The 14,525-nt window shown below is 37.2% G+C and overlaps 1 protein-coding gene across 4 annotated transcripts in view; it reads left to right on the forward strand.

The window, feature by feature from the left end:
- LOC125319585 (cAMP-specific 3',5'-cyclic phosphodiesterase 4D) overlaps positions 1 to 14,525 on the forward strand; it is a 368,051-nt gene that overhangs the window by 262,876 nt on the left and 90,650 nt on the right. For all 4 annotated transcript variants that reach the window (XM_048290860.1, XM_048290863.1, XM_048290861.1 and 1 more), the window contains one exon: positions 1,592 to 1,783. In XM_048290860.1, the coding sequence (XP_048146817.1) occupies positions 1,592 to 1,783 (192 nt within the window). The remainder of the gene's footprint in view (positions 1 to 1,591; positions 1,784 to 14,525) is intronic.

Here is a 14,525-nt window from a genome sequence, read left to right on the forward strand (position 1 = left end):
AAGAAAATATTATAGTCTGAAAGTGGCAGTAAGCTTGCAGTTCCAGATATATGTGCAAAGTAACAAATAAGCAATGAAATAAATAATGAAACAAAAATCCATCCTCTGCTAGGCAGTGTGCATCTGTATCAAAATAAGCAATATGTTTCTTTGATTAGTTCATTTAACAAAGGAAAAAAAGGTCATGGGAATGTTGTCACTTCAGCAAAGAATTGAAGTGGCAACTCATTGAAACCTCAGGTCAATGGTAGATAAAACAAGTGGGTACAGAGTAGTATGTAATAGTTGTGACATCTGTGCTAGGCTGAAGTCTAATGAACAGCTGACTTGGACTGCATTGTTTCTGCTGTTATTAGCTGTAAATGGAAACCTGTAGGTGTCCTTCAAATGAGCACCATTTTCAAAATGAGTACTTTTTATGGGGTCAGCAAAAATGCATAATATGGTGCTAGCACTTATCCATGTTTAAAAAATCATGTGAAAGATCAGCTTCTCATCCCTCATTGTTAAATGCTTTAGCAGTGTTATTTATGTCCCCTTTAGTATGGCAAATGAGCCTAGAGACCTAGTTCTTGCTGATCCACACATTTGTAACCTTTCAGACTGCATACCACAAGACATCCAAAAATGAAGCCACATGCTGCAGAAAGCCTCCATATAGTACCAAATGCAGCTGTTGTGCTGTCAAGCAACACAGGTTGCTGTGAACACGCCCCCTCAGCACCAGTGTTTAATCATTTGCAGACTCCTGTTCAAGGTCTTTGCACTGATTTTCAAAGGCCTTTGTGGAAACATTGCCATCTATGTGAAGCAGCATCTACTTCCCCATTCTCTTTCTGTTCCCTTGTCTTTCATCATCTCCTAAGAAAAGTGTTCTGTAGGAATGATAAGCCTCTTTACCTATCTTCATACCAAACACAACAATCAAAAGCACTGGATCTAAACTGTGTGGTTCAAAGACACAAATGGTTACAGAAGTTCTGCTGCTTGGCCATGAACAATGGACTCGTTTATTCCATCTGTTTGTAAAACAGCAAATCTGATGCAGGCAGATGTGCCCAAGCACACACATATGCATTAATGCCACCTCAGTACTTTGCGTATTGGGATAAAATAAAGTACATTCTTGAAATATTTTTGTAGTAACAAAATATTAGGATTGGGTACTCAATAAGAAAAAAGCCCTCAACTGCCTTAGCAGTGGGAGGAGACAGGATAATTGTGGTCCAGCTTAGGAGTGATGAGACCTGAAGAAGTAAATAATGAAACATCATGTTTCCTCTGGTATAGAGCTCATGGATACTCTGCATGCAGAGAGGTATAAAGCTTCTTGTATTCCTAACAGTGTCGGGTTTTTTTCTGCCAAATTTCTTTTCCTTCAGATTTGGGTGGGGTTTTTTTGTTTATCAGTAATTTTAAAGTATATCTCTATTTTGCCTCACATTTTTTCATAGCAGTGGACATGACCTGGTCTTTATTTCCCCATTAATATCAAGAGGCAATTAGCTATGATAATTTTTTCAGAAGGGTGTTTATTAAATTTAAAAATTCTTAGGTCAATGACATAAAAATTTTTCTCTTCTTTTTGCAGTTTCGATGTAGACAATGGTACATCATCAGGACGAAGTCCCTTGGACCCCATGACAAGCCCTGGGTCAGGGCTAATTCTTCAGGCAAATTTTGTCCACAGTCAACGTAGGGAGTCTTTCCTTTACCGGTCAGACAGTGATTATGATCTGTCTCCAAAGTCCATGTCCAGGAATTCCTCCATTGCCAGTGATATGTAAGTACCTTATAAAATAATTCTAGTCTATAATTTGTCCAATATCAAGATTTTTGCAGCCACAAGATATTTTTTTTTGAAAAATCGAAGGCAGTAATCACTTACACTAGTGAAGTAATGGAAAATTGTTTGTTTATTACTTTAATGAAGATTATACTTGTTCCTGCAGCTTTTTGAAGGATGTCATGAGGGTGTACTTGAAATGTTTATACACTCTATTAGCTTTGACAGAATAATAATGACAGTCAATACTGGTGTACTAAAACCCTAAGGAGAACTATTTTCTGGCTCTTTAGTTATTTTCAAGAAAAACAATACAAACTCAATTTAGGCTTCTTCATGATCTTAAAAAATAGATTCAATTTATTTACAACAGGAGTCTTATGTTTTTAGAGAAAAGATTTACCAGCTGGCAGAAAATAATATATTTGAGAGAGAAAAAATTATTTCAAATACCCTCTTAGCTAAAAGACAAAACTCTAACAAAAACCTTTATAAACTTATTCTGTCCTCTCTCACTATTCTGTGAAGTGTGTATTTTCTGCTAGTGGCTCGTACTTTTCAAGTATGTGTGGACCCGAGGTTGCATGTGTAGTGGAAGTCAGATGCAAATCTCAAATGTCTTTATTTGTAAGACACCAAAAATATTTAAATGTTCTATCTTCTAGTCACTTCTATGTAGGAGAAATTCACAAATATTTTTGTTTGGTTGGTTTTTTTGCCTAAACTGCTCCGAATTTCTTGGTCAAATTGGTGTTTATGGTTCAAATATTTATCTAAAATAAAGGATCAGTCTTGTCAGAATACCTCAGTGAATGCTGTTTTTTAATGGGGCAAAGACTTATCGATATTGCCTTCAAAAAAATAAGAGTAGGTGCAAAAAAGAATAAGGATTTTCATAATAATGAGTGAAATTAGAGCTGATATTTAACTTGAAGTCATAAATGAACACTCCTATTTTTTTTCAGCTTATATAATTTTTGGAGCTGTTATTTCCTTTAATTATAGCTCTTTTTCTATGTAGAGTGTTAAGGTAAGAAAAATTCCTGCCTTTGGAGAGGGTTAGTGTAAGGTCCATGACTCAGTTAAGCTCTGTAGATTGAAGTACTCGGTAAGCTTTGTGCTAAATGTGACCAATTTTTGTTGAGACAAAATGGGTTAGAACAAGAGCGTTTTATCTTACTTTGTTATAAAAAAAAATGCATTTTTCTTGGAAATAGTACCCACCTTCCAGCAAATCTTCCTGTGACAGATATCCTTTTCTTCGAGGGAGAAGACTCAAGTTTTTAGTATCTCACCTGTGCCATGATAACATTTGTAAAGATTTCTACATTGAGGAGGACAATCCAGCTGACTGCATTGCTTAGATGAGTCATTTCAATGAACAATTCAATTACTGCTTCATCCTTGAACTCACAATCCACTTCATTTCCTAGAATTTTGGACAATTTTTCAGCACATGGCAGTAAATTGGATAAACAATATAATTACTGAAACAGCACAGATTTTCTCCTTTTTTCTCTATCTATTTTTCCTTTCAAACTTTTCTGGAAACAATTTACATATAAAATTTATTTGACCTCACGTCTTCATAGATTTTCACAGTCTCTTGTCACAGATGAACTTTTGTACTAAGAAGGTAAATATTCCTGCCACTGTTTAGGAGGGGAGCACATAAGGAAATGTAAAAGGCATGTTCTAACCATGGAATATTAATCATTTATCAATAAGCCTAACTGTAATAAGCGTAGCTGTATCACAGATATTACATGCAAGAAAGCCAAAGAATAAAAGAGGGGAAAGTTTAAAAAGATAAAATAGCAAGGAAAAAAAAATAAAAATCACAAAAGGCCTTATGTATAGAACCAATGATAAGCTGAATATGCTCATGGAAAGGAAACCCACTGAATATTATTAAAATAAAGAAACAACTATGATTCAGGACATTGCTAAATGAGGTGGAAGATGAAAGGGTTGGTTGACAGGAGAAGTACACAAATTTTAGGTTAGTCCCAAATTATCCTATTTCCCTTGTGCATCTATATATATGCTTAAGTATTTTTTGTTTTTTAAACATGAGCAATATGTATTACAAAATAGACACGTCATTCAGGTAATTTAAGTGGATTAATTGTACATGGCAGTTTAGTCTAGATCCCCTGATTCTTTAACCAGACTTGATGTTTCACTTTGTAAAGAAAAAGAGAAAGCAAAAGGCATATGTCTTGTATTTGTAAGGAATACAGCATAAAGAATTCTGGCATTCCCATTACTCTCAAATACTAAACTTACAATAATACGTTCTAGTCAGTCAATACTTCAAGATTTTAGTGAAATTTGGAATGTCATGTTACGACAGCCAGTGGATGGCAGTGCTGAAATGCTGAATTCATTGTGCCATTATTTATTATGTATGCAGCTCTAGCCAAGGAAGGGAACAAGTTGTGCTCAGTTGTTTGCAAACCCAAAATGAAAAGATGGGCTCTGCTACAAACAGCTTATAAAGTCAAAGTATAAGATGATAACTGAGAGACTAATACAGTCAGATACTATACCCAGGGGAAGGTACAATGCCACTCACTATGCTCAAAGTAGTAAACCTGACAGAAAAGGCAAAGGGAGTTTCACTTAGGGAGTTGAGATGGAAGGTAAAGAAGCAAGCGCAGAGAAGGGACAGGTGGAAAGTTTTTTAAACTCAGAGAATCCAAAGTACATTTTTATGAATTAGCTGTGGAAAAGAATAAAAGATAGAAGTGCAAAAGATTATGAGTGCAAGGCTGCTTTGATGAGAGAAGGTTAGTGGGACAAATATGGGTGCAGTTAGAGGCAGAAAAAGCAGCTGAATGTAAGAAAGGAAAAGCATATAAAATGGAGTGGGGGTCACGTAACATTGTTTCAATTATCCCTTGGAAGAAATAACATGGTCTTTGATAATAATAAAAGCAGGACATGGAGATTATATACAAAGATTAGGAAATGCTGCTAAAATTTGTGAACTGGAGAGGTGGGTGGTTTAGACAGGAAGATGCAAGGTCCAAGGCAGATGAGCACAGATGTGTTGTGAAGCCTCTCTATGGGATTTCCAGCAGAGAAATAAGGATGTGCAAGAGAAAAAGAAGAAACTGAGTGAGGCAGTGAGGGGTAGTGAGACAATATGAAGAATTATAGTACAGGATCTGTGATGAAAGACAGGAAAACAAGTTTAAAGGGAAGGAGAATAAAGAATGGAAAACAAAAAACCCGAAAAAGTTCCCAACAGCAACACATAGGAGGAAGTGAACAGTGCCTAGCTGAAAGACATGCAAAATCATTAATAATAATAATTGTCAGGCCTACGTTTTTATTAATTTTATTAATTATTATTAATCATAATAATTGTCAGGCCTACGTTTGAAGACATTAGTGAAGCAGAGAGCTGTGTGGATGTCTTGCTGAGGTGGCCTGATTACTTAATGCTGACTTGTTTGAGCTGCTGCGGCTGCCCAGAACTTGCAAATGCAGGAAGAGTTGGAAGTGGTAACACTTTTTATGCCCTTCTTGTTAAGGGATCACTGCCCTGGTTAATGGAGCAAGAGATCAAATTAGTAGAGAATTTCTGTTTTAGCAAAACCCAGGACTCTAATCAGGTTAAAAAATAGTTTCCTAGGAAAAAACAAAACCCCAGTAAGGTGTCCACTGCTGCATCATAGCCCACGTTTGATGCCACTCTGAAGGGAGAAAACATGTATAATCCTCCTGTGATTCTGAAGAAGCAGACCAGAGGATAGCATCCAGGCCAGAGAACCAAGGCACTCTCAGTAGACAAGTCTGTCCAAGCTCCACTGTGTCTTCTGAGTGTAAGAAGATGTCTTCTGACCTCTCACTTAAGTCTGTCCTTCTCCCATTTCCACAAAGTCTTAGAACACATCTCAGACACAACATCCTGTCTTCTCAGGACTTGACCAACTGAACATCACTCATAAAAAAGCAGCTGCTGGGGGGCAGTTTTACAGCCTTTTTTAGAGAAGCTCAGCACTATTTTCTTCATCAGCTTATCACTACAAGCTCTAACTAGTATTATTACGCAAAATTTGCTGATTTCTATTAGAACTTGCTTCCATGATTTAAAGGAGCAGAACCCAGCCAAGCAACACTGACTGTGGGGAACTGCAGGGTCATTGGTCTGGTGATCTGCTAAATGGCCACCATACCCCCATTCTCTGAGCTGGACAACCTACTCCTACTCAGTAACTTCTGAAGACAGCAGCATCCCTCTGCTGCTGTCTGTGATTAAGGAAATAGCAAGAGGATGCAGTTTACTCCAGGACATCTTCCCTGTATCTACAGTTACAGAGGATATATTTTCTCATCCTCTAAGGCAAGCTTATTCTTTTGTTTCTGAGCCAGTAAAGCCTGGTGTTATTAATGAAATATTGTGAGTATGAATCTTAAGTTAGGGAGAAAAAACCACCTTTTTCCTGAAAGGTGCTGGCCAAGATTCTAGAACAGCAGACAAAACATGCAATTACTGAGAGGAGTAGTTGCACCTCAGTTTAATTATTAGAAATAATTGTCTTTTCTCCAGAAAAATTGCAGCTGAAATTCTTTGTGATGTATCATATTCTTTTGTAGGAATCTCTGATGTCACTATATCATGGCTAAAATAAGACAGTTAAACTTGAAAGTCTATCCTGATCTAAAAAGATCTTTTAAGAAGCATTTTCTATGTGTGCTCTGTTTAGAAACAGATTTTAATGAAAAAATACATTAAATTGCTTGAGATATGTATTTGTTCATGGAAAGAAATGTACCTACATCACTTTAGGAAAAACAGATAAATATTTTGCTTCATTGTGTTTTGCTTTTTTGTTTTTAAGAACCTTAAATTAAGTTCCAGGTTGCAGCTTAAATTAATCTACATAATTTTCAAGTCACTTACAATATTTTTTTGAGTTCTAAACAAAAAAAAAATTGGAAAAAAAGAGATGACTCTGTCTTTTCCAGTTGTTTTACACATTTTACAGGTGGAATTCAAAACAAAGAACTCAACTTAGAATTCAACTATCTTAAAGTTGAATAATAAATTTGTGTTGACTTCATTTGTTGATAAGGAAATTGGTTATGCTGTAAAACAAAAAGAAGGTATTTTTGCATTGAGAAGACTTCATTTGCTTTTTATTCAGGGGATAGTTTTTGTTGATTAAATTCAAATTTATTTTATTTACTTTCAATCAATACAGAATCATTATTGGTTTTTTGTGAGATTGCTAAAACCTTACAATTTTCCAAACATAGCTCTCAGTTGTTAAATGCATCACTTCCCTTTTAAACACTTTTCATATGTTTGGCTTTTTTTCTTCCTTCCTCAGGAAATAATGGATGCTTGAAGGAAAATAACAAGTTACTGCTCATGTGCTAACCAAAACAGACTGAATTCCTACATCTTTTCAGTCAAAGGTAGCATGTTCTTAAGAACATGGTGCCAAACCCAATTCTTAGCTGGGATATCAGGTACATCACGAGGCCATTACTCCCTGAGCTTGCAACACTGATCTGCGGTGGAGGGGAGGGTGGATGTGTTCATTTTCTGTGCCTGCAGTACTGAAGGATGGAAGCAGTGTAAAGAAGGGGAACTTTGTAAAAAGAGACTTGAATGTCTTGGGGGGATCCCTCTTAGACTGTTTTTCCAGCTCAGTGATCACCTATGTGCACTGGTCAAGTTTATTTCAAAACCCAGAAGAACATTAATTGTCATTTCACCCCTCAGGGTACAAACTGAATGTTTTGGATTCTTTTAATGGCACTAATGCTCAGTTAGCTGTAGAGTTCAATCCTTGAAAACATGCAGTCTGAAATTCTGAATTTCTTGTTTTTCTTCAAGTTAGCTTGTTTCTTCTTACATGCATTCATTTAGGGACCTTTGAATTTGGTTAAGGGACCATTTTTTTGTAAACCTTGAAACTATCTGTGGCTGGCAGATAGCAAGCTCTCTCAGGCTGGGTTGCATTGTATAAGTGCCATATTTTCAGCAGCTCTGCTATTTCTTTTAAAGAGGGAATCTTTCAGCATGCATCAGTAGAAGGCTCATGTGGAAAGTCATGTAGTCTTATTCTTCAGAATTAGCACATGCGTATCAGTTTTAAACACTTAGGCGTGTGGGACAGGGACAAGCAAGCAACCAACCAAATGCATGATGCTTAAAAGCAGTTCCAGGCAACACATTTTATTTTCATTTGCAACAAGGTAAGAGTTTATATGTGTCAGCTAATGCAATCAAAACTCACTAATAGTAGCTCATTAAATGGCACTAACTTGATTGCTTCCAGTCATGTATGCACACCCAGTCACTAATTTTCTTGAACCTGAGCAGAAAACAGAACTATTCTGTAGTCTCTCATGCCTGTTTGTTTTGTAGCCTTGATATAGCTAAATGATGATTTTGGTTGTATGAACAGTCCAACAGTGGCACTGCTGGCTGGACTCCTCTGATAAAGTTCAGCATTTTTCTCATTCAGAGTCCTATATCCTCTGGCTTAATCCAGCCTCTCCTTCAAAACATGAACTGAAGCCCCAAACTGCACCAGCTTCTTTTCCCTTGCCATTGCCTCAGTGACCCCCAGGCAGACTACCTTCTGATTTTAGAAGGAAAACCACCTACAGTAGTAAAAAACTCTGGCAAGGCCATGCTCTCTTTCCTCTCAGGACTGAGTAATTCTGTCAGACTTAACAGAGGCCAGTTGCTCAGCTGCCCACCATTCTCCTATAATCTAAATGTTCTGCTATATTCTGACAGGATTAAAGCGTTGAGGCTTGGTGGATGACTAGGGAAATATGATACAAATAATTTATTGAGTTATATGTGTTTTTGTGGGTTACACATCAGGCTGGCATCCTACTGTGCTGGTCCACTACATCACTACCTATGGGATTATCTCAGGCAGATTACACGAGTCAGATATGTGAGTGCAGTCTCTTTGGAAAAGGTTAAAGCTTCTGAGCAAAGTAGCTGGGTCTGACATAAGAGGTCTTGGTGGTCCTCAAACTCTTCCAAAGGTGTTAGGAGACTTTCCTGGTAGATGGAAGAAGCCTAGTAGTATTCCTACAGCATATTATGCAGAATGGGAAAAAATAGTTATACTTCCTGGTTTTTGAGTTATCAGCCAATTCTGATTCCAGCTCATCCAGCAATTCTGAATGAAGCTTCTGGACTTGATGGATCTTCATTAGATCACTATCACCAAGACCCAAAGTTACACTTGTCACCCAGAAAAATCCTTTTTTTTTAATCTGCTCAAAAGCACAGACCCTGTGAAAGGGAGCTATTGATGCACAGTAAGGTGCACAGGTAGCCAGGTAATACTACCTGATAGTCCCTGGATTAAACCTCAAAATACTGATTTAGAATTGCTAACACTGTTCATTTCCAGTTCCTTAGTCTGGTCCTTCTGTATTTCCAAGTCTTGGGAAAGCTTCTCACTTTGGGTGCTAATGCAGTTCAGCTTGAATTACATTACAGTTTGGACAACCTAACACTGATGACTGAAACAGGACAGATTCCAGGAATTCAAAGGCTATTTTCAAGCCTAATCAAGTGTATCTTCAGGATCTGAGATGCTAAAAAGTTGACATGAAAAATTAAAGCACTTTCTTGTATAAAATATTAGTTGTATCTAGAAAACTGCAGGTATTTTAATACATAATATATATGTATTAGCAAAATGTAATAATCCACAGTTCTTTTGAGGGTTTTTTTGGACCTCTGATAGTAAAGCAGACAAGAATTGTTTTCTTCATCAACATCTTATAGTGGAGAAACTTGATTTGTGCTGCCTATGATGTTAGCTGGGGTCTTTGGAAATACTTATATCTGAAGTTTTTACTAGTGACATCTATGCTGAAGAAATTTTTTTCTCCTTTTAGTGTGTCTTTCTAAATCTCACTTTCTAGTTAGACAGTCCATGTAGAATTACTATAACCAGCATTTCTTTCGGCTGTGATAATGGACCTCTCAGGTGCTGTGGCTTTTCTGAGCCAATCCTCCTTCATCTGGTTAAGCTCAATTAAATTAACTGTACTGAACTCCCAATATTACAGCAATACTTTTTTACTAATTAGGGCAAGCTGTGTTGCTGAATTAGACAGATGTGTCAGGAGGACATAACTGCACAGTGTTACAGAAAATTGTGGTGTTCTGAAACACTCAGACAATAGTTGATGAGAGTCTGCTTCATTCAGGGTCTAATTTCTGTGGTTTCAAGTAGTTCTTTTCAACAATCCTCTTACCTCCATGTTCACAGAAATAAATAAGTGCTCTGGGAAAAACAACCCCCTCCTCTATAGCTCATGGCTCCAACAGCAATTTTAATTGCTTGCTCTCTCAGCCCTAAATCTGCACCTGCCCACAGTGTCATAGTCTCTAGCCCCTGCCTTAGATGCCTGATCATCCCCCACATTGCACTCACCCTTTCAAAGAGATCAAATCACTAAAAACCCACTGTCTATCTAGGAAAAGCTGTAACCCCATTTAGTAATCTGGGCAAAGCATTAAGATCTGCCACTTACACTCATTTAGTCTTGGCTTTTCAAGCAAGGCCTAAGCTATCTCAGGATTAGAAATTTTTTCTCAAAGTCTTTAAAAACTGAGATGACATGACTTAAGCACTATTCCTGCAGAATAAGCTGACTTGGAGCACTCTGATTTCTGACTCCACGAAATCAGTTTTGCAAACCAGGCCATCTGGATTTTCCAAATGCAGATGATGATGATAAAGCTCAAGCTGCATGGAGCAGGCAGCCACTGCTGCTCGCTATCCTCAAAGCACACCTTCTGATGCAGGGTGCAATCTAGAATCATCATCGCTGCTAAAATCTGAATCTGAGCAATGTGACTACTTCAGCATACCTAAATCATATGTTTTGTGTGTGCATATTTGGCTTCAACTATGAGAAGTTATTGGGACAGAAAAGAAAATACCAGCAGTTAGGGTACTGTATTAGCTTATTCTCTGTCTTTCATTTGTGGTTCTGTATATGATATAATTGTGTTCCAGCATATATGCAAACAAAACACAAATGTCTCATCTAAGTTGTATTTCTGCCACGCTATTGGACAGTGAGTCTGATTCAGCCTTGTATACAGAAATCAGTGGATGCTGTGTTTATCCGAATCTGGATGTTTACACTGCAGAAGAAGGCTGCCATGTATTTTCTGACATAAACAGAAGACTACCTTAATGTTCATCTTCTTTCTTATTTTTTACATGGTATATAGGCAGTATGGATTTTCCCATACTTTAATCTTGCTACATTCTTATAGTAAAAAAAAAAAAAAAGCCCCAATACAATTCTTTAAAAATTGAGTAAATTCATACGACAATATGATGAAAGCATTAGTTCTTGATGTGGAGCATCATTCAGGAATTCCATACAGCCACTGTCCTTTTGGGCTTTTCAATTCAGTTGGCAGCTTTATCCTTTCAATTGGCCTATGTCCAAAGTCTGTGGCCAGAGAATCCAACACGGTCTATGCCAGTTGGATTTAAGGCCTGACCAGCATCATCAGCCAGTACTTCTCCTGGGGATATAAGTAAGGTTTTGATTCAATTGGAGGAGTGGAGCAAACTAGTAAGATCATACTTTAAACTGGTACATTTGTCTCAAACTTGTGTATGTGTTGTATGTTTTCTCTCCTCAAGTAAGACAGAGCTCTTATTTATCCTGTTTATATCTCACAACTTCAATACTTGTCCTCAAGATCACTCAGTTGGTATTTATATGAAAGTCTAAAAAGTCTAGAAAGACCCAGAAAGTCTTCATCTGTGGCCTTACTACGGTCTTTATAAAGACAAACCTAGAGGATCTTCCCTGTGAAGCTCCACGGTGGCAAGTGCCTCACACTCCTTGTGGTCTCAAAGGCCTGGGATTTGCTTCTTCTTAATTGGTACCTTGAGTTTTTTCTGACCAGTATGAAAAACATCCACTCTTTCTTTATCTTTCTGTATCCTGACAGGTCTGCAGGATATCTCTCTAGTTACTTCTTTTATTAGATGTTGTATTAAATTATGACAGTTTAATTATTAAGTGAAGGTATGCAGTCACCTTGTCTTATCCTTGTGTTAATCTTCCTGTCTCCTTCTCTGTCTGTCCATGCATCTCTAAGTTCCTTATTAATAGAGGAAAAGTTAATTACTGTTCTGTAGTTGGGATAGAAGAGACAAACTGATGCCAATCCTGAGGAAAAGAAGCAGAACTTTTGTACAGAGCATGTTCAACTAATGTCTGACTTAATACAGCTCTTTCATATCTTCTTCAGGGCAGGGATCAGCATAGTTTATATGATGTGAGTTCAAGTATGTCATATAGGAAATGTTAGGAAGCAAAAGACAAAAATTTGTGGAAGTCTAGGCATCATCACTTTACTGTGGCAAACAGCTTGCAATGTTGTATGTAATCTTTGGTCTGCTAATGAGAATTTGGCTTGTTTTTTATGTAACAGTCATTCATCTGATCTGGGCTGTGCATGTTTTAGCAATGTTCTTTGATGATGGAGAACTGATCATTTTAAGTTTTGGGGCTATGTGAAAATTATTCTGCTTTTAAACCTGTGTTTCCTTTGAAAAATGAAGATGTGAACAAGTATGCCAGGCATTCTAGTTAACAGAGTCTAACACTGATGTGAACAATTTCTTCTAACTTTAAAGGCTAATATCTCTGTCTGTATTTAGAAGCTTGTGACATATTGGAGGATTTACACTCCCTCTTGCTGCTTCTGTATACAGATGTGAGGTACTATCCAATCTAGAATCCAGAAAGAATCACCCATCAGCTTCCATGTCATCTAGAAACAGGAAGACACTCATACATTGTAGTGCTTATTACACTGTAGTATACTGTGGATCAATGGTATTTTGAATCATATGTTCTTGCTCTTCTGTACAAAAATTAACAGAGCTTCTTTGAACACTCGCACTTTCTCCAGATTTTCTGACCCAATGTGGATCAAAGCTTGCTCACCACCTTTTACAATTGCTTTGCAGTTCAAGTGGGTCTGGTGAGTGCTAAACTATTTTGAGAAAGCTGTGGATGTCTGTACTTTCAGTATCAGATTCAGCAAAATAATGGTAATTTCTGGAATTGTTTCTCTTGACACAAGGGGGATTTGAACAGTGAAAATTAAGTCCTGGCTTGATTTCAGTACATTGAACTACTACTGAACCATGCCTCTATTAAAGAATAGCAAGCTACAGTATGATATCAGTGTTCTCCAGTGAAATGCAGTCCAGAAGCAGCTCAGGTAGAATCAAGTTTCAAAATGAGAAAAGTGGGATCATGTTATTTTACATAAAAGAAAAATATGATCCTCCAGGGCAGAAAGCCAAGAATATGTAGCTGTTGCCTTCTCTAAGTGCTTCAGCATTCAAGGGGTGGCAAACAGGGGCTAAATGGGAAGAAGAGGAGATTCCATCTACAATAAGGCAGGCCACAAGAGATTTTAAGGAGGACAGTCTAATTTTCATACTTTTTGCCAGTCTGAATTTAGCAGTTAGTAACTATGTTTCAGGAGTTGCCTGGTATTTTGAGGCACTGATGCATATTTTGTGCATGTGTCATATATTGGGCAGAGTCTTTGCCACTGACAGATGCTAGAAGGAACTATCTCCATGTCTCCACTGTCTTATTTACAGGTAGAAACAATTTAATATTTTTGTTCTTCGTCCAGTGCTGCTGCTACCTGTAAACACTTTCATCTTCAGAACTGTGCCCTTTCATAATTTCCAAATGAGGGATTAGACTAGATCAGTAAAAAATGGGTTTATGTTTTGGGCTGCACCCCTTTAAGTGTTAAAACAGAAGCAAAAGTGGAGTAGCTCTATGCAAATAATAAAAATATCCTTTATAAAATATAAGAAATTAAAGTACTACTGAGAAACATTTAAGCCAGCTGTCACATATTAGATAATGCCATTTCACAGAACTTGAAGACAAAGAGCATAATTTTCCTGGAAGTGAAGTAGCATAGTCACACTGGCTCTTTCAGTGGAGAACAGGATAAAAAAAGGAAAAAGGTGTTTGGCTTATCTTCTGCTAAAGCCTTTGTGTAATTCATTAAGCAACCCTTATCTAAAATTATAGTGTAGGGCATTTGCCAATGTTTTCATGACCCAGTGAAAACATAAAGAGGCACTAAACCCAGCTGGTCATTAACTCTCATTAATGCTCTAGCATGATTCACATTGTCTATTATCCCTGACTGGATCTGACTTCACTGAGCAATTGAAGTGCCATGGAGGACATGTTTCTTTTGGCTTGTTCTGAGAGTCAGACTTACATGCTTTCTATCCAGTGGGGGACTGTGGTTTCACCTGAAGCAACACTCTATTCCAACTACTCCTGCAAAGACTCTGTTCAAAATGCAGCTTTCTTCCACAGAGTGTTTAAAAATCCATTCTTCCATTACAAAAGGAATAAAAGAGATGGTAGTAAAAACGGTTACACAGTTATTAAACATTATGATAATCTTTAATATTGGGGAGTTTTCTTTCATCCTTACAGACTGATTGTACAGTGGTACAGATTGCACATACTGCTTTTTAATTAGGTTTTTGCAATATCTGTAAACCATTGCTGTCTTGTACACAGTATATAGATAATAAGAAAAATGTTGTAGCAAGTCAAACACAAATCACATTTCTCCATTTATCAGCTTTTTTCTAATTAGATTTTCATGGTCTTGAAAGCCAATGTTAAAAACTCATCATTCTAT

This window comes from Corvus hawaiiensis, chromosome Z (assembly GCF_020740725.1).
Source record: "Corvus hawaiiensis isolate bCorHaw1 chromosome Z, bCorHaw1.pri.cur, whole genome shotgun sequence".
In the NCBI taxonomy this organism is placed as follows: Eukaryota; Metazoa; Chordata; class Aves; order Passeriformes; family Corvidae; genus Corvus; species Corvus hawaiiensis.